The sequence below is a fragment of the Bufo bufo genome, chromosome 1, assembly GCF_905171765.1.
Source record: "Bufo bufo chromosome 1, aBufBuf1.1, whole genome shotgun sequence".
NCBI classification, from domain to species: domain Eukaryota; kingdom Metazoa; phylum Chordata; class Amphibia; order Anura; family Bufonidae; genus Bufo; species Bufo bufo.
Window position 1 is genome coordinate 165094604 of NC_053389.1, and position 26267 is coordinate 165120870.

The following is a 26267-nucleotide window of genomic DNA, read 5'->3' on the forward strand; positions in this document are numbered from 1 at the left end:
TCTGTTGGTGTGAATGGTCAGCCGTACTGCTGAAATATATTATGGGGCAGGAAAGGAAAGCTCTGGATGTTTATGGTGTGTTTTGTTCGCTGCCTGCTCTGACTTGTTTCGTACAAACATTTGTTACCTGAATGCCTAATGAACGGAACTGCTCTGTGATAATGTGAACACTTCACCCTGATGTTACAATCACCTGTTAAAGGGACACTTCCATCGAAAAGGGATATTTTTTTAAACTCAATAGACATTTTATTTTTGCTTGCTTTTCTTTTTCATCTTGGCAGTATTATACCATTGAAAATAATTTGCAAATTACTGTCTTTCTGTTCATTTAGCACAAATGATAACACCTCCTATATAGATAGGTAACCTACAGTTAGTTTACTGCTAAAGTGCTGCGAAGATGTTATCTGAAGCATAATCATCGTGATAATAGTAGGTGTAGAGTTGGGACAACAGTATGACAGCTCTAGTGTTCTCTTGATAGGCCTAGCTAAAGATGCCTACAGAAGAGCACTGCATTGATTAGTGTAATAAGTGATTTTCTAATTGAGTCACTACAGTGGGGCTATCTCTGGTCGCAGCGATGGTCTGATGGAGAGAGTTCAGGAAGTCTGTTTGTTGTGCTAAAAGTCAAAGAGGAAACAAAAGAGCCAGGACAGGAAGTAGAATACATAGAGTGACTCTAAAAAATCATATCCAGCAAACCATCCACTTGTTTTGTTTTTTTTCATAACAAAAAATTTAATGTTTGATTTAAGAACTGGTGGGTGCCTCTATACAGCGTCCGCTTATCCGGTCTACCAGAGCGAATAACCACAATTAGTGGAGGATGTGGGATATCGCATTGAGGCTGGCGTATAAGCTGAAATATTATATATTTTTTTCCTCTGGGCACGTATGTATGTCCTGGATTAAACCAGCTAAATTTCAACCCGTGTTACTCAGCAAAATGGAAGCTGTAATGAAGGCCCTCTTGGAGGCTAACCTGCAACAGCGGGAAGCTAATAAGCAGCGGCAAGAAATAAACCAGCTGCTGCTGCAACACGTGATGGCTCTACAGACGGCAGGAGCATCCCCGAGCGTTCACGATGCCCGGAAAGCAGTTCGTACGGCGATCCCCAAGAAGGCACCCATGGATGATGTCGAAATCTACCTGGCGGTATTCAAGAAAGTGGCCGTGAGGGAGAATCTACACCAAGATCAGTGGGCTGAGGTCGTTGCTCCGGTCCCAACAGGTGTATTTTGACTTACCAGACAACAGGGTGGATAAAAATCAATGTTGTTTTTTTTAAAAAAATCTAAAAAATCTGTTTTTTTTTTTAAATTTTATTCAGATTTTTTTTTATATAAAATGCTTTTTGAGGAAAATCTATTACCATCCAAAGGTTATTCTATCATGAAAATAAAGATTAGTTTTTTAATTATGTAGATTAAGGCTGTATATGTTTAATTTTTTGGGTAAATTAATTCCATTAATCCATTCACAATGGGAGGGAAGGCAGCTATCCTATAAGTCAATATTCACTTCTTAAAATAAGCCTTGAGACATGACTTGGATATTAAATAAGCCAGCATCTCATCTGCAGACAGCTATTTTGGGGTGATTGCCCCTCATCAGTGCAGAGCAGAGAGTACTGGCTTAACTGGGTAGGAGGCCTGTGTCCGAAACAGCTGTCTGCAGATGAGGTGCTGGCTTATTTAATATCCAAGTCATGTCTCAAGGCTTATTTTAAGAGCTGAATATTGACTTATAGGATAGCTGCCTTACATCTGGTGGCATTAGAGGCAAAGCTTGTTAAGAGCTCCTTTACATTTCTTCCCTCCCAGAATTCCAGAGGAGCGTGTATGGCCTAAGGCCCCTTTCACATGGGCGAGTATTCCGCGTGGATGCGATGCGTGAGTTGAACGCATTGCACCCGCACTGAATCCTGACCCATTCATTTATATGGGGCTGTGAACACGAGCAGTGATTTTCACGTATCACTTGTGCGTTGCATGAAAATCGCAGCATGCTCCTCTTTGTGCGTTTTTCACGTAACGCAGGCCCCATAGAAATGAATGGGGTTGCGTGAAAATCGCAAGCATCCGCAAGCAAGTGCGGATGCGGTGCGATTTTCACACACTGTTGCTAGGTGACGATCGGGATGGGGACTCGATCATTATTATTTCCCCTTATAACATGGTTATAAGTGAAAATAATAGCATTCTGAATACAGAACGCATAGTAAAATAGGGCTGGAGGGGTTAAAAAAAAATAAAAAAATAATTGAACTCCCCTTAATCCACTTGTTCGCGCAGCCGGCATCTCTTCTGTCTTCATCTGTGAGCAATAGGACCTTTGATGACGTCACTACACTCATCACATGATCCATCACCATGGTGATGGATCATGTGATGGACCATGTGATGAACGCAGTGACGTCATCAAAGATCCTATTCTCACAGATGAAGACAGAAGAGAAGCCGAGCTGTTCGAACAAGTGGATTAAGGTGAGTTAAATTATAAAAAAAAAAAATTTAACCCCTCCAGCCCTATTGTACTATGCATTCTGTATTCAGAATGCTATTATTTTCCCTTATAACCATGTTATAAGGGGAAATAATACAATCTACACTACAACTAACCCAAACCTGAACTTCTGTAAAGAAGTTCGGGTCTGGGTACCACAGTCGGTTTATTGTAAGTTATACCAGCAAGAATTAGTCTTTATGTAGAAAACTATGATTTAAATCAAGTCTTACTGACTAGTGATTTAAATCGTGATTTAAATCAAATCCACCCTGCCAGACAAGCAAGCGGCCGATTACCAGAAAGTCAAGGGTGAGGCTGGGGGTGAATGTGTTCGTCCTGGCCCAGAGGGTGCACCAGTGGGAGTTTTACCCGGCTGAGCCCGCGAGACCCCAGTATTATGCTTTATTCCACCTATTGCAAAAATGGCTACAACCAGACGTACTGAGTCCCACTGCTATGTTGGACCGTATTTTACCTGATATGTTCTGGAGGGCGTTGCCATACCCTCTTCAGCATTGGATTGGCCAGGCGTCTCCTGTTAATGCCCTTGACCTGTACCTGGTTGAACGATATGAGGCTACCAGGAAACTAAAGGGGGGCTCTTTCGGGAAGGGGCAGTTAAACCCCGACAATCCCCACCCCAGACTCGGAGACTGGAGCCGAAAAAGCCCGCCCGGGAGATACCCACTGCGGACCTGGCTCCGGTGATCTGTTGGCGGTGTCATGAGCCTAGTCACGTAAGGGCCGACTGTCCCCAAAGGGTTGAGCCCATGGACACTAACTATGGCTACTGTCGGTCGCTATATGCCAGGAAACTGTGTGCAACAGGTACCAGGGAGTCTCTAGATCACCTGTGCCAGGTAGAAGTGGGAGACACTCCAGCGGTAGCTCTGCTGGACCCGTGGAGTCTTGTGAACCTGGTAAGGGCTACCCTGGTGCGACCCGCTGAGTTTACTGGCCGGAAAGTCGAGGTAATGTGCATACATGGTGACTTAAAAGACTACCCCACCGCTCTGGTGTGTTTAACCACGGTTGCCGGCAGGAGGATTCATGAAGTGGCCGTCGCCACAAATCTACACTATGAACTAATAATAGGAAGAGACTTCCCGGGCTTCCCGGAACTGTGGCCAGCTATGAGACTTATCGGTCCCCAAGAGTCAGGGATAACCCCAGGGGATTGGCCTTGCTCAAGTGGGAGGCCAGAACTCTTGGATCCCGAGGCCGAAGGGCCAGCGGTAGGGGTGACTGCCACTTCGGTGGATGAGGGGGAACAACCCTGTTGAATATGATGGTTGGGGGAGGTGGACGACGGTGATAATTTCGATACAGCACAACACAGGGACCCCACATTATACCGAGCCTGGGAAAATGTGTTAATGATCAATGGAGAACCGCAACAACCAGGGACCGAGTCAATATTTCCGCGTTTTGTGGTTCTCCATGATTTGCTGTATCGGGGCAACCAACTACGGGGGGAGAATGTGGAACAGTTGGTGGTGCCCAAGGCTTATCGCAAACTGGTACTAGATCTAGTGTACCAACATGTTCTCGGGGGTCATCTGGGATTGCAGAAAACACAGGACTGTATACTACAGCGGTTTTACTGGCCCAGTATGTTTAGAGAGGTGGAAGAGTTTTGTAAGTCTTGCCCGACCTGCCAGATAACTAGCCCCCAGCCCCATTTCCGTAGTCCCTTAGTACCTTTCCCGATCATCGAGGTCCTGTTTGAAAGAATCGCTATGGATCTCATAGGACCAGTACCAAAGTCTGCTAGAGGGCACCAACACATTTTAGTCATCCTAGAATACGCTACCCAGTACCCAGAGGCAGTGCCACTGTGGCATACATCAGCCAAACTCATAGCTAAAGAGTTAATGGAGATGTTTTCCTGCGTAGGACTACCCAAGAAGTTTTGACGGACCATGCCCATGGTCATGAGGGAATTGCTACACATAAAACGGTTACAGACGTCCGTCTACCATCCGCAAACGAACGGGCTGGTAGAAAGGTTTAACCAAAAAATATGTTAAAAAGAGTGGTGTCCAAAGATAGATGGGACTGGGACCTCCTCCTGGCCTATCTCATGTTCGCAGTGCGAGAGGTGCCCCAGGCCTCTACTGAGTTCTCGCCCTTCGAACTGTTATATGGCAGACATCCTCGCTGGCTGTTGGACGTAACCAAGGAGGCATGGGAACAACAGCCCACTCCATATAAAAGTGTTATTGGAAACGTCACCCAGATGCAAGAACGGATAGAGACCGTGTTGCCTCTGGTTTGGGAACATATGGAGGCAATCAGCGAGCCCAGAGTCGAATCTATAACCGGCAGGCTCGAGTCCGGAGCATTAACCCGGGTGATCGGGTCTTGGTTCTGGTACTGACAGTGGACAGTAAGTTCTTGACTTGGTGGCAGGGTCCCTACGAGGTAATAGGGAAAATTGGAGATGTAAATTACAAGGTACACCAGCCAGGGCGGTGAAAGCCGGAAAAGGTCTACCATGTTAATCTACTAAAACCTTGGAAGGATAGGGAGATCTCTGCTGAAAACAGACCGCGGTCGGTTTCTCTAGGGGAAGAGGTTTTGGCCCCTCTGTCTGCTGCAGGGGAAGCGGTTGCCACAATAAGAATTGCTGACAGACTCTCCTCTAAACAGGCTCAGGCTCAGGATGTGTTCCGAGAACTCCCTGGACACATTTCCATAATCCAGCATGATATTGTCACCAAGCCCCAGGCAAATGTCTGGTTAAAGCCATACCGGGTGCCCGAGGCTCGGCGAAAAGCCATCTCGGTGGAAGTGCAGCTAATGCTGAGGCTTGAATGTCATCGAGGAGTCTAAAAGTGAGTGGGCTAGCCCAATAGTTCTAATATCCAAGCCAGACAGGACATTACGGTTCTGTAATGATTTTCGTAAATTAAATGAGATTTCTAAACTTGATGTATATCCCATGCCCTGGGTGGATGAGCTAATCGAGCGGTTAGGACAGGCAAGGTATTTCTCAGACTTGGACCTCACCAAAGGGTACTGGCAAGTGCCCTTAATGGAGGCTGCCAAAGAAAAAACTGCCTTCATCACCCCTGAGGGGCTGTATCAGTATAAGGTGTTACCCTTTGGCCTTCATGGCGCCCCCGCCACGTTTCAAAGATTAATGGACATTGTACATCGTCCCCATCGTAGGTACGCCTCGGCTTACCTGGACGATATTGTCATTCATAGTACCGACTGGGAGAGTCACCTGCCCAAGGTGTAGGCCGTAGTGGACTCTCTTCGGAAGGCTGGACTAACCGCTAACCCCAAAAAATGTGCGATAGGGTTAGTGGAGACTAAATACCTAGGATATGTCATTGGGACTCATCAAACCCCAATTGAACAAAATAGAGGCGATACGGAACTGGCCCCAACCTGTCACCGCTAGGCAAGTAAAGTCATTCCTGGGAATGGTGGGCTATTACATAAGGTTTGTCCCCCACTTTGCTACTCTAGCTGCACCTTTGACAGAATTCTTGAAGGGACGAACCAATATGGTCCGCTAGGATGATCGGGCGGAAGAGGCTTTTTCCGCTTTGAAGTTGGCCCTGTGTGGGTCACCGGTTTTGGTGATGCCCGACTTTAAGAGGGAGTTCGTGGTTCAAAAGGATGCCTCCGAAGTAGGCCTCGGTGTTGTACTGTCTCAGGAAGTCAACGGGGAGGAGCATCCCGTTGTCTTCCTAAGCCGTAAGCTCACCCCAGCCGAGACCAGGTACAGTATAGTGGAGAGAGAGTGCTTGGCTATCCAGTGGGCACTCGAGTCTCTCCACTACTATTTGTTGGGGAGAAAGTTCTACCTGGTGACTGACCACTCCCCTCTCAAGTGGATGCCAAAGAGAGAAATGCCCAGGTCACAGGTGGTTCTTATCCTTACAGAACTTTAAGTTCTCGGTAGAACACAGAGCAGGCCGGTTGCAGGGAAATGCGGATGCCCTGTCCAGGGTGTACTATTTGGCATGTGTTCAGCCCCTCAAAGTTATACAAGTAAATGGAGTTGTATGGGGAGGCAGGTATTTTCCTCCCATTGTGTGCTGCTGGACTGATTAGCGGCCAGGTGGGGTCAAACACCGGACTGGACTCATGTGCTGGTCCGGGTTTTAATAACACCTAGCTGCCTTTAAAAGACAGCTGGGTTCAGCAGAAATGATCTCTGTATTGGGATCTGAGGCTTGTGCTGTGAATGGAGGTATGAGACCAGTGTGAGGGGAAACAGGCTGCTTAAAGTCTGTTTATGGACTCTTTGAGGCAGAACTGCCAGCTGGTTGTAAACTAACACCAAAATCAAAAGGTGACTTTTTGTGTTGAATGTGACTTTTTGTTTAGGAACTTGCCAAGATTGTGAATAAACACTGAACTGTTTGATTTAAGAACTGGTTGGTGCCTCTATACAGCGTCTGCTTATCCTGTCTACCAGAGCGAATCCCCACAATAGGAGCAGAATTATAGTAGTTATATTCTTGTATGTGGAAGGAAGTTTTATATTCTTTGTTCTAAAATATGGTTTGCTGTCAAGAGCATGAACGATTCAGATTGTGTGTATCATATCTATTATTCTTATTGGCTGACGTCAGTTTGCTGGGTTGACCTTGGAGAAGTTCACAAACTTGTCCTTCAGAATAATCAGGAACATGCCGCTGTTTTTTCATCTCTGTCTGATAGGCTAAGGGTTCAATAGTTAACCTATGTGCTGTTCTATGAGGATGAGGTTGGGTTGACATCCCCTCCCAGAAGACAAACACCAATGATATTTCTTTACCATCAGCTCTGTACGATCATTGTTCTCTTCTTAAATTCCACATGATGTGATGACATATTCTAATGTTCCTTCAGACTCTACATGACAATTTATGTTTTGTTAATCAGTGTGAAGATTAATACTAAATCATTGTGTCATCAGAATTTCTTCAACTTTATTTAATTACTCACCATTTTGAAAACCTCTGCTTGCTATCAGTGAATAGGAATAGTTTAAATTCGGAGACGGAGCACAAATCCTGACCTAGTTGTGCTCACACATCTGAGGGTTTGTTATAGCATATCAGTTTAGACAATACTTTGTAAATTTAAAATATCAGCAGTCCAATTTTTTTTCTTGTTCTGGATACCAGGGTGATTATCTACACGGATCCATTGTAACGAAACGTGGTATATGTCTTGCTGCAGCCGCCAAAAATGCCCAAAACTTGAATTAAGGAAATGTCACATCTGTGCCTTTAGTACTTTATGGCTGTATTACACCAACAGATTATCTGACCAATTTCTGTCCAATAATTGGTGTGTATAACCAAAGATTTGTGTGTGTAAATGGTCATCTGACCAATGATTGGTCAGAAAATTTGTCAGATACTCTGTTGGTGTGAATGGTCAGCCGTACTGCTGAAATATATTATGGGGCAGGAAAGGAAAGCTCTGGATGTTTATGGTGTGTTTTGTTCGCTGCCTGCTCTGACTTGTTTCGTACAAACATTTGTTACCTGAATGCCTAATGAACGGAACTGCTCTGTGATAATGTGAACACTTCACCCTGATGTTACAATCACCTGTTTAAAGGGACACTTCCATCGAAAAGGGATATTTTTTTAAACTCAATGGACATTTTATTTTTGCTTGCTTTTCTTTTTCATCTTGGCAGTATTATACCATTGAAAATAATTTGCGATTAAACTGGGACTCCGATCGGAACTCTCCACTGCCACCAATGATGGGGGAAGGTGATTTTAATTAGGGGGGGGGGAGAGGGGAGGCCGCACTGGCCACCAATGATGGGGGGGTGATTTTAATTGGGGAGGGGGGAGAGGGGAGGCCGCACTGGTCACCAATGATGGGGGGGTGATTTTAATTAGGAATGGGGGGGGAGAGGTTAGGCCACACTGGCCACCAATGAAAATAATACAGGGGAGGGAGGGGGGCCGCACTGGCCACCAATGAGTTAAATACAGGGGAGGGGGGTCTGCCCCCCCTGCCTGGCAGCACCTGATCTCTTACAGGGTGCTATGATACGCACAATTAACCCCTTAGGTGCGGCACCTGAGGGGTTAATTGTGCTGATCACAGCCCCCTGTAAGAGATCGGGTGCTGCCAGGCAGCAGGGGGCAGTCATGTACACAGTTCTTATTATATTCTAACTTGAAGTGTCCCCATCACTATGGGAACGCCTCTGTGTTAGAATATACTGTCGGATCTGAGTTTTGACGATCTAAGGCTCCATTCACACGTCCGCAAAATGGGTCTGCATCCTTTCCGCAATTTTGCGGAATGGGTGCGGACCCATTCATTCTCTATGGGAACGGAATGGATGCGGACAGCACACAGTGTGCTGTCTGCAGCCGCAATTGCGGAGCGCGGCCCCGATTTTGGGTCCGCAGCTCCGCAAAAAGATAGAGCATATCCTATTCTTGTCCGCAGCTTGCGGACAAGAATAGGCATTTCTATGGGGGTGACGGGCTGGTGTGTTGCGGACCCGCAATTTGCGGGTCCGCAACACACCACGGACGTGTGAATGTAGCCTAACTCAAATCCGATGGTATATTCTAACATAGAGGCGTTCCCATGGTGATGGGAGGCCGCACACTGGCCACCAATGTTGTTAATGCTATAGAGGGAGGGGGGGCCGATGGGGGGCGCACACTGTGCCACCAACGATTTATTACAATAGAGGGAGGAAGGGGGGGGGTGCGCACACTGTGCCACCAACAAATTATTACAATAGAGGGAGGAAGGGGGGGGCGCACACTGTGCCACCAACAAATTATTACAATAGAGGGAGGAAAGGGGGGGGGGGGCCGCACTGGCCACCAATGATATTCAAACTGGGGAGGGGGGGGGGTCTGCCCCCTGCTGCCTGGCAGCCCTGATCTCTTACAGGGGGATATGATAGTACAATTAACCCCTTCAGGTGCGGCACCTAAGGGGTTAATTGTGCTGATCACGGCCCCCTGTAAAAGATCGGATGCTGCTAGGCAGCAGGGGGCAGTCATGTACACAGTTTGTAGTGTATTCTAACTAGAAGCGTCCCCATCACCATGGGAACGCCTCTGTGTTAGAATATACTGTCGGAAATGAGGTTTCACGATCTAACTCATATCCGACAGTATATTCTAACATAGAGGCGTTCCCATGGTGATGGGGACGCTTCAAGTTAAAATATACCATCGGATTGGAGAAAACTCTGGTATATTAACTCCTGACTTTACATTGAAAGTCAATGGGGAACGGATCCGTTTGCAATTGCACCATATTGTGTCAACGTCAAACGGATCCGTCCCCATTGACTTGCATTGTAAGTCAGGACGGATCCGTTTGGCTCCGCACGGCCAGGCGGACACCAAAACGACTTTTTTTTCATGTCCGTGGATCCTCCAAAAATCAAGGAAGACCCACGGAAGAAAAAACGGACACGGATCACGGACCAATGGACCCCGTTTTTGCGGACCGCAAAAAAAACGGTCGTGTGCATGAGGCCTAACTATAATAATTTCCCTGTCACGTATGCAGTGCAGGTGTACCTCACACCAAAAATTGGTATATGTCACCCACCAAACTAACAGACGGATTAACTATATTAATTTCCCTGTCACATATGCAGTGCTGGTGTACCTCACACCTGTAATTTCCCTGTCATGTATGCAGTGCAGGTGTAACTCACACCAAAAATGGGTATATGTCACCCACCGAACTAACAGATAGATTAGCTATTATATTTTTATGTCAGAGGTACAAAAATGGCGCATTGCACCCATGAAAAAAAACGCTATAGGTCACCCGCAGAATTAACAGCCAGATTATTATATTCTGTGTCAGGGGTGCAAAGCTGGTGTATTGCACCTACAAAAAAATCACTATAGGTCACCTACAGAATAAATAGCCAGATTAGATTCCTAGCACTCTCCCTCACTTCAGCTGCCTGCTTTCTGTCCCTGCACTACTCAGAGCTGATGGGCATTTCTACACGTGATCCAGCTTGTATAGAGGCTTGGTCACATGATGCACCAGCCAATCACAGCCATGCCATTATTAGGCATGGCTGTGATGGCTTCTAAGTGCCCACAGCTTAAAAGCTTGTTTGTCTGTTATTTGCTCTTGTTTTGTCAGATATCACAATTTCAGAACATGAAAAATAAACTAGAAAGCAGTACATTGTTCTCTCAGGCTGCAGCCATGTCGTGCTTCCCTCCCTCTCCCCCTCTAATGCTAATAGATGACATCCGTGTGACATCCATATTGCATCTGTTTTTTTTTTTTTGCAGATCCATTGTAACAATGCCTGTCCTTGTCTGGAAAATGGACAATAATAAAACATGTTCTATTTTTGCGGACCGGACATACAGAAACGAATTGCACACGGAGACATTTCTGTAATTTTTTTGGACCCATTGAAGTGAATGGTTCCGCATACTGACCTGTTAAAAAAAACTGAACAGAAACGGAAAAAAATACGTTCATGTGCATAAGCCCTAAGCGTGGCCATTTTGGAAAGGAATCTCCTAGTTACTAATAGTACAAAACAGATTTGGTAAGAGCACCAGCCATAGTGTCAGCTGTAGTACATACAGTACATAGTACCACCCATAGCGCATACAGCTGACTAGCTATTCTGCTCAGTTACACAGTGATAATTCGTCCCTTTACTGCATAATTTTGCACTGTATGGTATGTTTATTGTATTTGTATTATACGGACACTACATGGTACATATCATGAGGGGCGATGTCAGTGGAAAGTACTGCACAGGGCACCATCCAACCGGCTCTGCTTGGATATTGTAATGTTAGCTAGACTGAGTTGGGTTTTTTCCTCCCTGTTCTTTCATTCATCTGTCTGTGCCATCCATGGGTGTGGCACTGGCACCGCAGCTAAGAACCCTATAGACGTGAGTCATGTCGCTTTATCTTGAGACAGTCCTCAGCTACTCTCCTAGCTTATCATAACCTACTCTATATAAACAGTGAGATGTGTGGAATCCTGTTTGTCACCTGCAGCTCCAGCACTCTCCTGGCACTTGTGTCTAGCTTTCTGCTCTGTTGGGTTTGTGACTGTGAACCTCCTGCTGAGTAATTAAAATGGTAAGATGAATACGGGTGCCTTTCTCTGTGGGGGCTGCTTGTGGATGGTGGGGGGCAGGTTCCAGAGGCTGAGGGATTGACCATGATATTATGGGTAATAGTGCCACCTGTGAGTGTTCTTCTAGTGCCTGAAGGGTATGGTGCCCATAGTATTGTTTTAATTACAATGTAATAAAGTCTCTGGGCGTTCCTCTGCCGCTATCAAAGTTTGATGGAAACAACTAATAACATTTTAGCTTAACGCTCAGGGGGATCATTTAACTTAGGCCTTTTGCACACAAATGTTTTTTCTTTCCGTTTGTGTTCCGTATATAATGGATCCGCCAAAAAACGGAAGGTACTCCGTATGCCTTCCGTTTCCGTATTTCCATTTTTCTGTTCAAAGTTAGAACATGTCCTATTATTGTCCGCATAACGGACAAGGATAGTACTGTTCCATCAGGGGCCAGCTGTTCCGTTCCGCAAAAAAAACGGAATGCACACGGACGTCATCTGTATTTTTTGCGGATCCGTTTTTTGTGGACCGCAAAATACTGAAAAAGCCATACGGTCGTGTGCAAGAGGCCTTAGGGCTCGTTCACACGAACGGGTGATGCCCGTTGCCGTATTGCGGACCGCATTTGCAGATCCGCAATAAACAGGCACCGTTCCGTGGCCATTCTGCATCACGGATGCGGACCCATTCATTTCAATGGGTTTGCAAATTCGGAGATGTGTAACGGTGCGGAACGGAACACTACGGAAGCGCTACGGAGTGCTTTCTGGGGTCCCATTCCGTGCTTCCGCACCGCAAAAAGATAAAACTTGCTCTATCTTTTTGCGGAACGGAAGGATCGCGGACCCATTCAAGTGATCCCCATGCGCCTGCCCCACGGACGGTGCCAGTGCATTGCGGACCGCATTTTGCGGTCCACAACACGGGCTTCACACGTTCGTGTGAACGAGCCCTTAGGAGGAGGCACGTGTACGGGAACAAAACTGAAATAATTGAATGTTATTTGTGTTTTGTTTGTCATGGTTGAAATGAACAGAGCCAGAAAAATGACTCTGGGCAGAATTTATTATACTGCTTTATTATCTATCAATCACTTTATTTGCTGTCAGTTTCGATTTTATTTTTCTCTTTTTGGTGATATTTTGTTTGCATAATTCTATGTATATTATTATTATTCATTGTTTGACTGTTATTTTTCTCAGTTTTGTTGCCTTCGTCGTATAGGGTTTGTATATTTATTGTTGGTCTAATTGCCATTGTTTTTCATTTTCCTTGTTTTACTTGTAGATTTTTTTTGTTTGTGATATTTGTATTTTATTTACACACACACGCGCGTATATATATATATATATATATATATATATATATATACATATACACTCACCTAAAGAATTATTAGGAACACCATACTAATACGGTGTTGGACCCCCTTTTGCCTTCAGAACTGCCTTAACCACCTCAGCCCTATATATACTGTATATTTATAGTTCATGTATATAAATATATACGTAGTAGAAAATAATGGACTGTAAACTTTGTATTGTTTTAATAAATGTATTTACCATATTTTTTGCCCCATAAGACGCACTCGAAACTTCAATTAACCACCTCAGCCCCCAGTGCTTAAACACCCTGAAAGACCAGGCCACTTTTTACACTTCTGACCTACTCTACTTTCACCGTTTATTGCTCGGTCATGCAACTTACCACCCAAATGAATTTTACCTCCTTTTCTTCTCACTAATAGAGCTTTCATTTGGTGGTATTTCATTGCTGCTGACATTTTTACTTTTTTTGTTATTAATCGAAATTTAACGATTTTTTTTGCAAAAAAATGTCATTTTTCACTTTCAGTTGTAAAATTTTGCAAAAAAAACGAGATCCATATATAAATTTTGCTCTAAATTTATTGTTCTACATGTCTTTGATAAAAAAAAAAATGTTTGGGTAAAAAAAAAAATGGTTTGGGTAAAAGTTATAGCGTTTACAAACTATGGTACAAAAATGTGAATTTCCGCTTTTTGAAGCAGCTCTGACTTTCTGAGCACCTGTCATGTTTCCTGAGGTTCTACAATGGCCAGACAGTAGAAACACCCCACAAATGACCCCATTTCGGAAAGTAGACACCCTAAGGTATTCGCTGATGGACATAGTGAGTTCATAGAACTTTTTATTTTTTGTCACAAGTTAGCGGAAAATTATGATTTTTTATTTTTTTTTTCTTACAAAGTCTCATATTCCACTAACTTGTGACAAAAAATAAAAACTTCCATGAACTCACTATGCCCATCAGCGAATACCTTGGGGTGTCTTCTTTCCAAAATGGGGTCACTTGTGGGGTAGTTATACTGCCCTGGCATTCTAGAGGCCCAAATGTGTGGTAAGGAGTTTGAAATCAAATTCTGTAATAAATGGCCGGTGAAATCCGAAAGGTGCTCTTTGGAATGTGGGCCCCTTTGCCCACCTAGGCTGCAAAAAAGTGTCACACATGTGGTATCTCCGTACTCAGGAGAAGTTGGGGAATGTGTTTTGGGGTGTCATTTTACATATACCCATGCTGGGTGAGATAAATATCTTGGTCAAATGCCAACTTTGTATAAAAAAATGGGAAAAGTTGTCTTTTGCCAAGATATTTCTCTCACCCAGCATGGGTATATGTAAAATGACACCCCAAAACACATTCCCCAACTTCTCCTGAATACGGAGATACCAGATGTGTGACACTTTTTTGCAGCCTAGGTGGGCAAAGGGGCACAAATTCCTTTTAGGAGGGCATTTTTAGACATTTGAATACCAGACTTCTTCTCACGCTTTGGGGCCCCTAAAATACCCCACATGTGACCCCCATTTTGGAAAGAAGACACCCCAAGGTATTCAATGAGGGGCATGGCGAGTTCATAGAAACAAAAAAAATTTGGCACAAGTTAGCGGAAATTGATTTTTTGGATTTTTTTCTCACAAAGTCTCCCTTTCCGCTAACTTGGGACAAAAATTTCAATCTTTCATGGACTCAATAAGCCCCTCAGGAAATACCTTGGGGTGTCTTCTTTCCAAAATGGGGTCATTTGTGGGGTGTTTGTACTGCCCTGGCATTTGAGGGTCTCCGCAATCATTACATGTATGCCCAGCATTAGGAGTTTCTGCTATTCTCCTTATATTGAGCATACGGGTAATGAGATTTTTTTTTTTCCGTTCAGCCTCTGGGCTGAAAGAAAAAAATGAACGGCACAGATTTCTTTATTCGCATCGATCAATGTGGATGAAAAAATCTCTGCCAAAAAAAGAAAAAGGAGGGGAAAGGCGTCTGCCAGGACATAGGAGCTCCGCCCAACATCCATACCCACTTAGCTCGTATGCCCTGGCAAACCAGATTTCTCCATTCACATCAATCGATGTGGATGAATAAATCATTGCCGGGATTTTTTTTTTTATATATATATACAAAGTGTTTGCCAAAGTATATGAACACCGCCACCTCCTCAGCTCATATGCCTCGGCAAACGTATCTTTTACTGCAGAGGAGAAATCTCGTCTTGCAGCGCCGCATACACCGACTTGCGTGTAATCTGACAGCAGCGCAATGCTTCTGTCAGAATGCACATCAGTGCTGCAGCTAGTCGATCGGTTGGTCCACCTGGAAGGTAAAAAAAACAAAACAAAAAAGAAAAAACCAGGCCGCAACGCAATAAATTTATTAACTGTTGAACAGAACATAGAAACTTTTTTTTTACTTTTTTAACTGAACGTTAACTTTTTTACTTACCGGTAATTTTTTTTTTGTTTAGTTTTTTTTACCTTTATAGAACAAACCTCTCCTTCCCCATGGGACAATGTGCAAAGCGCAAATCGCCCAAAGATGTGGCGAAGTACGTTATGCACTTTATCCCAGGTGAAAGGAGAGGTTTGCAGCAGCTGAGAGTAAAAGGGCCCTAATAGCCCTGTGTGCCTGTCCTGTGAGATGCAATCCCTATGCTAGGTGTACCTGTGTGTGGTACTTCCGGAAACACTCACCAAAGCATAGGGCAGGGTGGTCAGGACAGTCAGGACAGAAATAGCGGGTGTCACGCCTTATTCCACTCCTGCTACAGACACAACATTTTTTTCGGGGTGGCGGTTGGGTTGAGGTACCAGCAACGACACAGGGGAAATGTCGCTCGTGTAGACGGCTAACTACACTGATGGATGGGGCCACGGAACCTACTGGATACAGGAGGTTCTCGATGATCTCTTCCTGGAATTTGAGGAAGGATCCTGTTCTCCCAGCCTTACTGTAGAGAACAAAACTTTTATATGCAGCCAATTGAATTAAATATACAGACACCTTCTTATACCAGCGTCTGGTGCGTCGGGAAACTAAATAGGGAGCCAACATCTGGTCATTGAAATCCACCCCTCCCATGAGCGCATTATAGTCGTGGACTGAGAGGGCCTTTTCAATGACACGGGTTGCCCTTTCAATTTGGATTGTCGTGTCTGCGTGAATGGAGGAGAGCATGTAAACGTCATGCTTGTCTCTCCATTTCACCGCGAGCAGTTCTTCATTACACATGGCAGCCCTCTCCCCCCTTGCAAGACGGGTGGTAACGAGCCGTTGGGGGAAGCCCACGCGACTAGTTCGCGCGGTGCCACAGGCGCAAATCCGTTCTACTAACAAATGCCTAAAGAGGGCCACACTTGTGTAAACATTGTCCACATAAAGATGGTACCCCTTGCCGAATAAGGGTGACACCAAGTCCCAGACTGTCTTCCCACTGCTCCCCAGGTAGTCAGGGCAACGGACCGGCTCCAGGGTCTGATCTTTTCCCTCATAGATCCGAAATTTGTGGGTATAGCCTGTGGCCCTTTCACAGAGCTTATACAATTTGACCCCATACCGGGCACGCTTGCTTGGGATGTATTGTTTGAAGCCAAGGCGCCCGGTAAAATGTATTAGGGACTCGTCTACGCAGATGTTTTGCTCGGGGGTATACAAATCTGCAAATTTCTGGTTGAAATGGTCTATGAGGGGCCGAATTTTGTGGAGCCGGTCAAAAGCTGGGTGGCCTCTGGGACGGGAGGTGGTGTTGTCGCTAAAATGCAGAAAACGCAGGATGGTCTCAAATCGTGTCCTGGACATAGCAGCAGAGAACATGGGCATGTTATGAATTGGGTTCGTGGACCAATATGACCGCAATTCATGCTTTTTAGTTAGACCCATGTTGAGGAGAAGGCCCAGAAAAATTTTAAGTTCGGAAACTTGGACTGGTTTCCACCGGAAAGACTGGGCATAAGAGCTTCCCGGGTTGGCGGATATAAATTGTGTGGCATACCGATTTGTTTCTGCCACGACTAAGTCTAAGAGCTCCGCAGTCAAGAACAGCTCAAAAAAATCCACTCCAGACTGGGCGGTGAAAGGGGGAACTAATGGTGCGGCTGAAGTTGGTGACTGCCAATCAGGGTTTGCCACCACCTCAGGGATTCTAGGGGCTCTACGGGCCTGTCTGCGCGGTGGCTGCGACGGGGTAACTACTGCACGTGCCACCGTACCAGCTTCAACTGCCCTTCTGGTGCTCGCCACGTCACCATGTTGTACGGCAGTGCTGGTACTAGGTCCAGGAAGGGCTGCGCTGCTGGTGTATGCCTCACCACGTGATCCGGCAGCGACAGCCCCACTCTGCTGCTCTTGAAACGGATCCTGCACAACCTGTGGTCTAGCGACACGGAGCCGGGTACGCCTGGTTCTATCAGGGACCTCCTCGTCCGAACTTTGGGTCAGAGAGCCACTGCTTTCCACAGGTTCATATTCTGATCCGCTAGATTCGTCAGATGAGGGTTCCCACTCCTCATCCGACTGGGTCAGAATCCTGTAGGCCTCTTCAGAAGAATACCCCCTGTTTGCCATTTAGACTACTAAATTTAGGGGTATTCCCTGAGACTACCCAAGAAAAAAAGCAAACCTGTCTTACAAAGGGGAGGCTAGCGAAGTACCAGAGGCCGCTGCGGTTGATAAAAAATATCAAAACTGATTTTTTTATCGCCGCAGTGCGTGTAAAGTGAATGTGCAGTGATCAAAAAACAAATTTTTTTTTTGTCACTGCGGTGGGGCGGGTGTGGGTGAACGCACGTGTGGGCGACCGATCAGGCCTGATCGGGCAAACACTGCGTTTTGGGTGGAGGGCGAACTAAAGTGACACTAATACTATTATAGATCTGACCGTGATCAGTTTTGATCACTTACAGATACTATAAAAGTACAAATGCTGATTAGCGATACGCTAATCAGCGAATAAGTGACTGCGGTGCGGTGGGGTGGGCGCTAACTGACGCTAAGCTACCTAACCAAGGGGCCTAAACTATCCCTAAAACCTAACAGCCAATACTAGTGGGAAAAAAAAAGTGACAGTTTACACTGATCACTTTTTGTCTTTCACTAAGTGATTGACAGGGGGCGATCAAGGGGTTAATTAGGATGATGGGGGTGATGGAGGGTGATCTGGGGCTAAGGTGTAGTGTTGGTGGGTACTCACAGTGAAGTCTGCTCCTCTGCTGGATCCAACCGACGAAAAGGACCAGCAGAGGAGCAGAGAAGCCATATAACAGATCATATTTACTAATATGATCTGTTATCTGGCTTCTGATTTGATTTTTTGAAAATCGCCAGCCTGCCAGCCAATGATCGTGGCTGGCAGGCTGGTGACGAAATACTTCTTTAACTTTTGCCGGCCCGCGATGCGCGGGCCGGAAATGCACGAAATCTCGCGTCTCGCGAGAGGACGCACCGGCGCGTCCACCCAGAACAACAGGACCGCCGCAAAGACGCAATCCTGCGTACGGCGGTCCTGAGGAGGTTAATTCTACGTGGCATTGATTCCACAAGGTGCTGATAGCATTCTTTAGAAATGTTGGCCCATATTGATAGGATAGCATCTTGCAGTTGATGGAGATTTGAGGGATGCACATCCAGGGCACAAAGCTCCCGTTCCACCACATCCCAAAGATGCTCTATTGGGTTGAGATCTGGTGACTGTGGGGGGCATTTTAGTACAGTGAACTCATTGTCATGTTCAAGAAACCAATTTGAAATGATTCGAGCTTTGTGACATGGTGCATTATCCTGCTGGAAGTAGCCATCAGAGGATGGATACATGTTCTCATTCTGTTTACGCCAAATTCGGACTCTACCATTTGAATGTCTCAACAGAAATCGAGACTCATCAGACCAGGCAACATTTTTCCAGTCTTCAACAGTCTAATTTTGGTGAGCTCGTGCAAATTGTAGCCTCTTTTTCCTATTTGTAGTGGAGATGACTGTTGTGCCATATTTTCTCCACTTGATGATGACTGTCTTCACTGTGTTCCATGGTATATCTAATGCCTTGGAAATTCTTTTGTACCCTTCTCCTGACTGATACCTTTTAACAATGAGATCCCTCTGATGCTTTGGAAGCTCTCTGTGGATCATGGCTATTGCTGTGGGATGTGACTAAGAAAATTTCAGGAAAGACCAACTAGAGCAGCTGAACTTTATTTGGGGTTAATCAGAGGCACTTTAAATGATTGCGACTGTATGCTGACTCCTATTTAACATGATTTTGAATGTGATTGCTTAATTCTGAACACAGCTACATCCCCAGTTATACAATCACAGCGGATTGGGCACACTTGTATCCACCATTCTTTTCACTTCCACACTCGTGGTCTTTCCCACGTTATATGATATCTATCACTTTACCACTTTTCCCTTAAGGTCCGATATATATTTTTTGGATCATAGAATAGGATCTCCCACCTTCGTATAACATCATTGTTTATGATTGCTTATTATCAATAACTTGTCTTGTAGGAATTCATATTGATATTATAGTAAGGACACGAGTATATATACTTTTTTTTATTTATTTATTTATGATTATTTTATGTATTGTACATATGATGTGAATCATACATTCATTGTTCAATGCTTGACCCCTGGTGTATATTCATACATATCTATGTCCACACCGGCTACATCACTCCTGCTGCACAGGTGAATGTAATTGTACCTTATTTATCACCCTATATTATGTGATACCCCAACACACAGCTCTTTACCCCTGAGGAAGCCGGATTGCTCCGGCGATACGCGTTGGGCGCTTCTCATGCTTCCAGGTCCACTGCACCAGCGGTTGATGTAGGTTTGGCTCTTGATATCTGACCTTATCATGGTCCGTTCCCATTTATAGTGGTCTTACCTTACTTTACATTTGCTTCATGTTTTGTATTGTATTTTTATATGCTGGTTTATAGTGCATGTGCCTATCTTGTGGCAATTCAGTGGACCTGTGTGTCGGTTACACATATTATATTGCATACCGCACTTTGTTCTAATTGTATACAATTTTTAATGTGTGTCTGTTGGTGTAAACTTTATATATATATATATTTTTTAATATTGACTTATTGTCGGATGTGCATTCATGGGGTGGTTCTTGTGACTCTCTCTCGGGTCAGGTGATCTGTTACAATCACAGCGGAGAGCGTCACAGCAAGGGAGAAAAAAAACACTCACCTTCTCCCTGGCTGTGACGCTCTCTGCTGTGATTGGATCGCGGCACAGCCAGAGAGAAAGAGACGCACATTGAGAAACACTTGAGTCTCCTCTCCCCTGTACCGATGTTCAGTATTAGCATACTGAGCGGGAAAACTACAGGGGGGCACAGGAGCGATATTTTAAAAAATCAGGCACGGTGGTACCCCACAAGTAAAGGTTTTTATCTCAATCAATAAAAAAACATAAGAGGTCCTCTTTAAAGGGAACCTGTCACCAGTTTTATGGTGTCCTAACTAAGGGCAACATAAATAAGTGATTGATTCTCTTAGTAAAATACTGGGTCACTGTCTTTAATTGACCCAGTCAATCTGCCAACATCTTGTATTGAAAAGCTCCAGCTGATAATGATGAGTCCTGAATATTCATGAGCTCCTGACTCTCCCGCCTACTTGCTGTTGATTGACAGTTATTTTCCATATGAATCGGCAGCAGGTGGGCAGGGGAGTGGCTATAGCTCTGAATTAAATATACGCTGGACTCAATGACATCACGCTGGACTCAAATCAGCTCATTAGCATGCGGCATCTTTGTGTGTATATTATGAGGTAACCATCTGTCACACCAGTAAGTGACTACATCTAAGGTACTTTTTAGTAGTTAATGATTTGTATATAATTAGTTAGATTATAATCAAATATCCACATGACAGGTTCCCTTTAAGTTATAATTAGTTATATTGTGTGGAGAATGGAATATATATATGGCAACCTGCAGAAGGCAACTCTTAAGCCTGCAATATCATATTGAGATACTGCACTGTACCCGATGTCACCTGCTCAGTACAGGATATTTACTGCTGTATGCAGACAGGAGGCTTGTTATGATGATGGCGGATCAAAGCTCCTGCCCATAGACAAACTGTTAACACAATGTATGGATAGTGCTACAATGTACCAAGTCCTCTTGTGTCTTACTATAATTATTCCATGCAGTGTTGAGTACAACCGAGTGCTCATATAACATGGCCAGATAATGGCTACATACCATAACACCATACAGTAACAGTGTGTGCACGACATTGTCTTAAAATGCATACATGTTGTATTAGGCTACTTTCACATTAGCAGCAGCCTTCACCCATGGAACAGCCTGCCGGATCCGTGCTGCCGCTAGTGCACGCCTGCCGCCAGAAGTCCACTCCAGCCCCATTCACTATAATGGGGGCGGGCCGGAGGTCCAGCCACAGCACGGCAAACATGACGAGAGGCGGCCGGAATAAAACTACGACATATGTTACCATTTGTCACCATGTGGTGACAGTGCCCATATGGTATGGCCATATAATGCATGCATAATACCATACAGTAATAGTGCCCATGTAACATGGCCATATAACCGCTACATAATACTACCATACATTAAGGCCCCTTTCACACGGGCGAGTTTTCCGCGCGGATTCAATGCGTGAGCACTGAATCCGGACCCATTCTTTTCTATGGGGCTGTGCACATGAGCGGTGATTTTCACGCATCACTTGTGCATTGCGTGAAAATCGCAGCATGCTCTATATTGTGCGTTTTTCACGCAAAGCAGGCCCCATAGAAGTGAATGGCACGCATGGTTGCTAGATGACGATCGGGGTGGGGACCCGATCTTTATTATATTCCCTTATAACATGGTTATAAGGGAAAATAATAGCATTCTGAATACAGAATACATAAGTAAATTAGGGATGGAGGGGTTAAAAAAAAAAAAAATTAACTCACCTCATCCACTTGTTCGCACAGCCCGGCTTGTCTTCTTTTTTCTTCTTTGAGGACCATGTGATGAGCGCAGTGATGTCACCAAAGGTCATTTTCTCCCAGGTCATCAAAGAAGACAAATTCGGGTCTAGGTACCAAACACGCCGATTTTTCTCACGCGTGTGCAAAACTCATTAAAACGCTTTGCACTCGCGCGGAAAAATCGCACATTTTCCTGCAACGCACCCGCATCTTGTCCGACCCTCACACGCGACGCCCGTGTGAAAGAGACCTAACAGTGCCTACATAATAGGGCCAATTAATACTTACATAACAATGCACAGCACAAACATTGCCATACAGTGACTACATAATAATGCCGTTCAGCAACAAAATATGGCTACATAGTGCATTGGTAACAATAATGCCATACAGTGACAGTGCCAACATAACATGACTATACAGTTGCAAGAAAAAGTATGTGAACCCTTTGGAATGATATGGATTTCTGCACAAATTGGTCATAAAATGTGATCTGATCTTCATCTAAGTCACAACAATAGACAATCACAGTCTGCTTAAACTAATAACACACTAAGAATTAAATGTTACTATGTTTTTATTGAACACACCATGTAAACATTCACAGTGCAGGTGGAAAAAGTATGTGAACCCCTAGACTAATGACATCTCCAAGAGCTAATTGGAGTGAGGTGTCAGCCAACTGGAGTCCAAACAATGAGATGAGATTGGAGGTGTTGGTTACAGCTGCCCTGCCCTATAAAAAACACACACCAGTTCTGGGTTTGCTTTTCACAAGAAGCATTGCCTGATGTGAATGATGCCTCGCACAAAAGAGCTTTCAGAAGACCTACGATTAAGAATTGTTGACTTGCATAAAGCTGGAAAGGGTTATAAAAGTATCTCCAGTGGCGTAGCTAGAAATGACTTGGCCCCACAGCAAATTTTTGAAAGGGGCCCCCCCTCCTCCAGTAATTTTTTCGCAACCCCTTCCTTTCATGCAGCCCCCATTCCTGTGGCTAGTAAACATCGCTCTCTGAGACCAGGCCCGGCATCTGTTCCTTCCGTTTTCTACACTGTCTATACTGTCTCTGTATATAATTTCATTGTGTAATACTGTTGAGGGGGCCCTGACAAAATCTTTTAGTCCTCCTCCTCCTGGATGGGCCCCTTCTTGGTCAGGGCCCCAAAGCAGTCGCTTCCCCTGCTTCCCCTATAGTTACGCCCCTAAGTATCTCCAAAAGCCTTGCTGTTCATCAGTCCACGGTAAGACAAATTGTCTATAAATGGAGAAAGTTCAGCACTGCTTCTACTCTCCCTAGGAGTGGCCGTCCTGTAAAGATGACTGCAAGAGCACAGCGCAGACTGCTCAATGAGGTGAAGAAGAATCTTAGAGTGTCAGCTAAAGACTTACAAAAGTCTCTGGCATATGCTAACATCCCTGTTAGCGAATCTACGATACGTAAAACACTAAACAAGAATGGATTTCATGGGAGGATACCACAGAGGAAGCCACTGCTGTCCAAAAAAAACATTGCTGCACGTTTGCAGTTTGCACAAGAGCACCTGGATGTTCCACAGCAGTACTGGCAAAATATTCTGTGGACAGATGAAACCAAAGTTGAGTTGTTTGGAAGAAACACACAACACTATGTGTGGAGAAAAAGAGGCACAGCACACCAACATCAAAACCTCATCCCAACTGTGAAGTATGGTGGTGGGGGCATCATGGTTTGGGGCTGCTTTGCTGTGTCAGGGCCTGGATGGATAATTTTATCAAGACATTTTGCAGGAGAACTTAAGGCCATCTGTCCTCCAGCTGAAGTTCAACAGAAGATGGGTGCTGCAACAGGACAACGACCCAAATCAACAACAAAATGGCTTAAACAGAAGAAAATACGCCTTCTGGAGTGGCCCAGTCAGAGTCCTGACCTCAACCCGATTGAGATGCTGTGGCATGACCTCAACAAAGCAATTCACACCAGACATCCCAAGAATATTGCTGAACTGAAACAGTTCTGTAAAGAGGAATGGTCAAGAATTACTCCTGACCGTTGTGCACGTCTGATCTGCAACTACAGGAAACGTTTGGTTGAAGTTATTGCTGCCAAAGGAGGTTCAACCGGTTATTAAATCCAAGGGTTCACATACTTTTTCCACCTGCACTGTGAATGTTTACATGGTGTGTTCAATAAAAACATGGTAACATTTAATTATTTGTGTGTTATTAGTTTAAGCAGACTGTGATTGTCTATTGTTGTGACTTAGATGAAGATCAGATCACATTTTATGACCAATTTGTGCAGAAATCCATATCATTCCAAAGGGTTCACATACTTTTTCTTGCAACTGTATAATGTCTATATTATAACACTGTAAAATAATAATGCCTACACAGCTTGCTCATATTGTGCCAACTTAATACAGTATCACCATACAGTAACAGAGCTAATTTAACCTTACCATATAATACCTACATGTACATAATGATGCCATACAGCCTTAGGGCCTACCTTACATCGCCATATAATGAGTATACAAGAATGCCATACATTGAACAAATGACATTGCCCAAATTATTCTACAAACAACACCTACGAAAATCAGCTCAATTAAAAGTCTATGGGCAGCGTTTCTGTCTCCTTGTTATAGCGATCGTTGAGGGCCTCAGCATTTGGACCTCCACCAATCAAAGCCTTTATGTCACAATGATATGTCAAAAGTTTGAGGTTGGTTGATGGATACCCCTAAAGGGTGGAAGCTCCAGGGCAATTGCCTTTTGGCCATACTATGATTGAGTCCTGCCGTGGAAGACATCCCCATCTTAAGGTTCCAGTACAGTAGTAAACTTTCTGCTGGGGTTCATCACTTTTTTGGGGTCATCCATGTAATCTTATTGATGAACTGTCTGCTATGATATGATCAGCAAAGGTCACAATGTACAACCCCAATTCCAAAAAAGCTGAGACGCTATGTAAAATGAAAAAAAAAAAAAGAATGCAATGAGTTGCAAATCTCATAGACCCAGATTTTATTCACAATAGATCATAGAACACATATCAGATGTTGAAAGGGAGATATTTTACCAATTTATAAAAATAAAAAAAATGGTGATGGCATCAAGGCATGTCAAAAAAAAGTTGGGACGGGGGCATCAATAGCCTGGAAAAGTAAGTGTACTTACAAAAAAGGAGCAATTTGCAACTAAGTCATATCACTGAGAGAAGGCAGAGTCTTTCAGAAGCATAGGTGCGCAGAGATTCACCAATTAAAAAAACTGAGAATAAAAATTGTAGAACAATTTCAGAAAAATTGTTCCTCAATGTAAATTTGAAAAGATGTTGAATATCCAACCATCTACAGTACATAATATCATCAAAAGATTCAGAGAATTCCAAGTAACTGTTCTGTTTTGTTTTCTCCTTTTCTTTCAGATTGCTGACCATGAAATCTGTCCGAGCAGAAGGGATTTTCAGACGACCAAAATGAACAGTAAACAAGGTGTGTTTCCCAACCTTTCACTCTGTATTAACTGGCAAACTCTAGAAGGGGAAGGGGTGAGGTTCAAAATACCAATTAATATTTGTATTTACAGAAGCTCCAACTAGGGCTGAAACGATTACTCGATTGAATCGAGCAATTTGACACAAAAAAATCCTTGATACAAATTTTTTGCATCGAGGATTAATTTGTGTCATGTGACCATGGAGCGGGAGTGAAGCACTTCCTTTTACTCGCCGCTCCTTGGTTGCCCACCAGCCTGCACCGCGCTGCATTTTCCTCCTGACACATCGTCAGGACATAGTGCGCGCTTAAGTGCACTATGACCTGACGCTGTGTGACATCAGGACGACAGTGCAGCATGCGGAGAAGAAGATGGATGAGCTGTGGAGTGGCGTCCCTACATGAGAGGTAAGTATTTTATTTCACTGGTGCTGGGGACATGGCTAGGAGGAGGGGGAGATGGTGGCCCTGGGGGGCAGCTGTACTGGGGGGCACCTCATGGCGCTGGGGGCAGCTGGTTGCACTGGGGGGCAAGCTGATGGCACTGGGGAGAACCTTGTGGCACTGGGGGACAGCTGATGGCACTGGGGGACAGCTGATGGCACTGGGGGACAGCTGATTGCACTGGGGGACAGCTGGGGGCACTGAGGGGGCAGTTGATGGCACTAGGGGGGCAGCCTGATGGCACTGGGTGGAAGCTGATGGCACTGCGGGGAAGCTGATGGCACTGGGGAGCAGCTGGTGGCACTGGTGGCACTGGGGGGGCAGCTGATGGCACGGGGGGGGGGGCTGATGACTTTTTATAAGGAAAAACGTTCTTTTAATTCGTTTTTTGTTATTAGAGTACTTGATTAATCGTTGGATTAATCGATAGAATACTCGATTACAAAAATAG

General features: G+C 44.7%; 1 protein-coding gene across 6 annotated transcripts in view; it reads left to right on the top strand.

The window, feature by feature from the left end:
• The window catches only part of LOC121000900 (CMP-N-acetylneuraminate-beta-galactosamide-alpha-2,3-sialyltransferase 4-like), a 295630-nt gene that overhangs the window by 209914 nt on the left and 59449 nt on the right, over positions 1 to 26267 (top strand). For 3 of the 6 annotated variants that reach the window (XM_040431673.1, XM_040431688.1, XM_040431705.1), the window contains 2 exons: positions 336 to 365; positions 25303 to 25369. In XM_040431673.1, coding sequence (XP_040287607.1) covers positions 25354 to 25369 — 16 coding nt within the window. In that variant the 5' untranslated portion in view covers positions 336 to 365; positions 25303 to 25353. The remainder of the gene's footprint in view (positions 1 to 335; positions 366 to 25302; positions 25370 to 26267) is intronic. The other 3 variants (XM_040431663.1, XM_040431697.1, XM_040431681.1) reach the window with 1 other exon arrangement.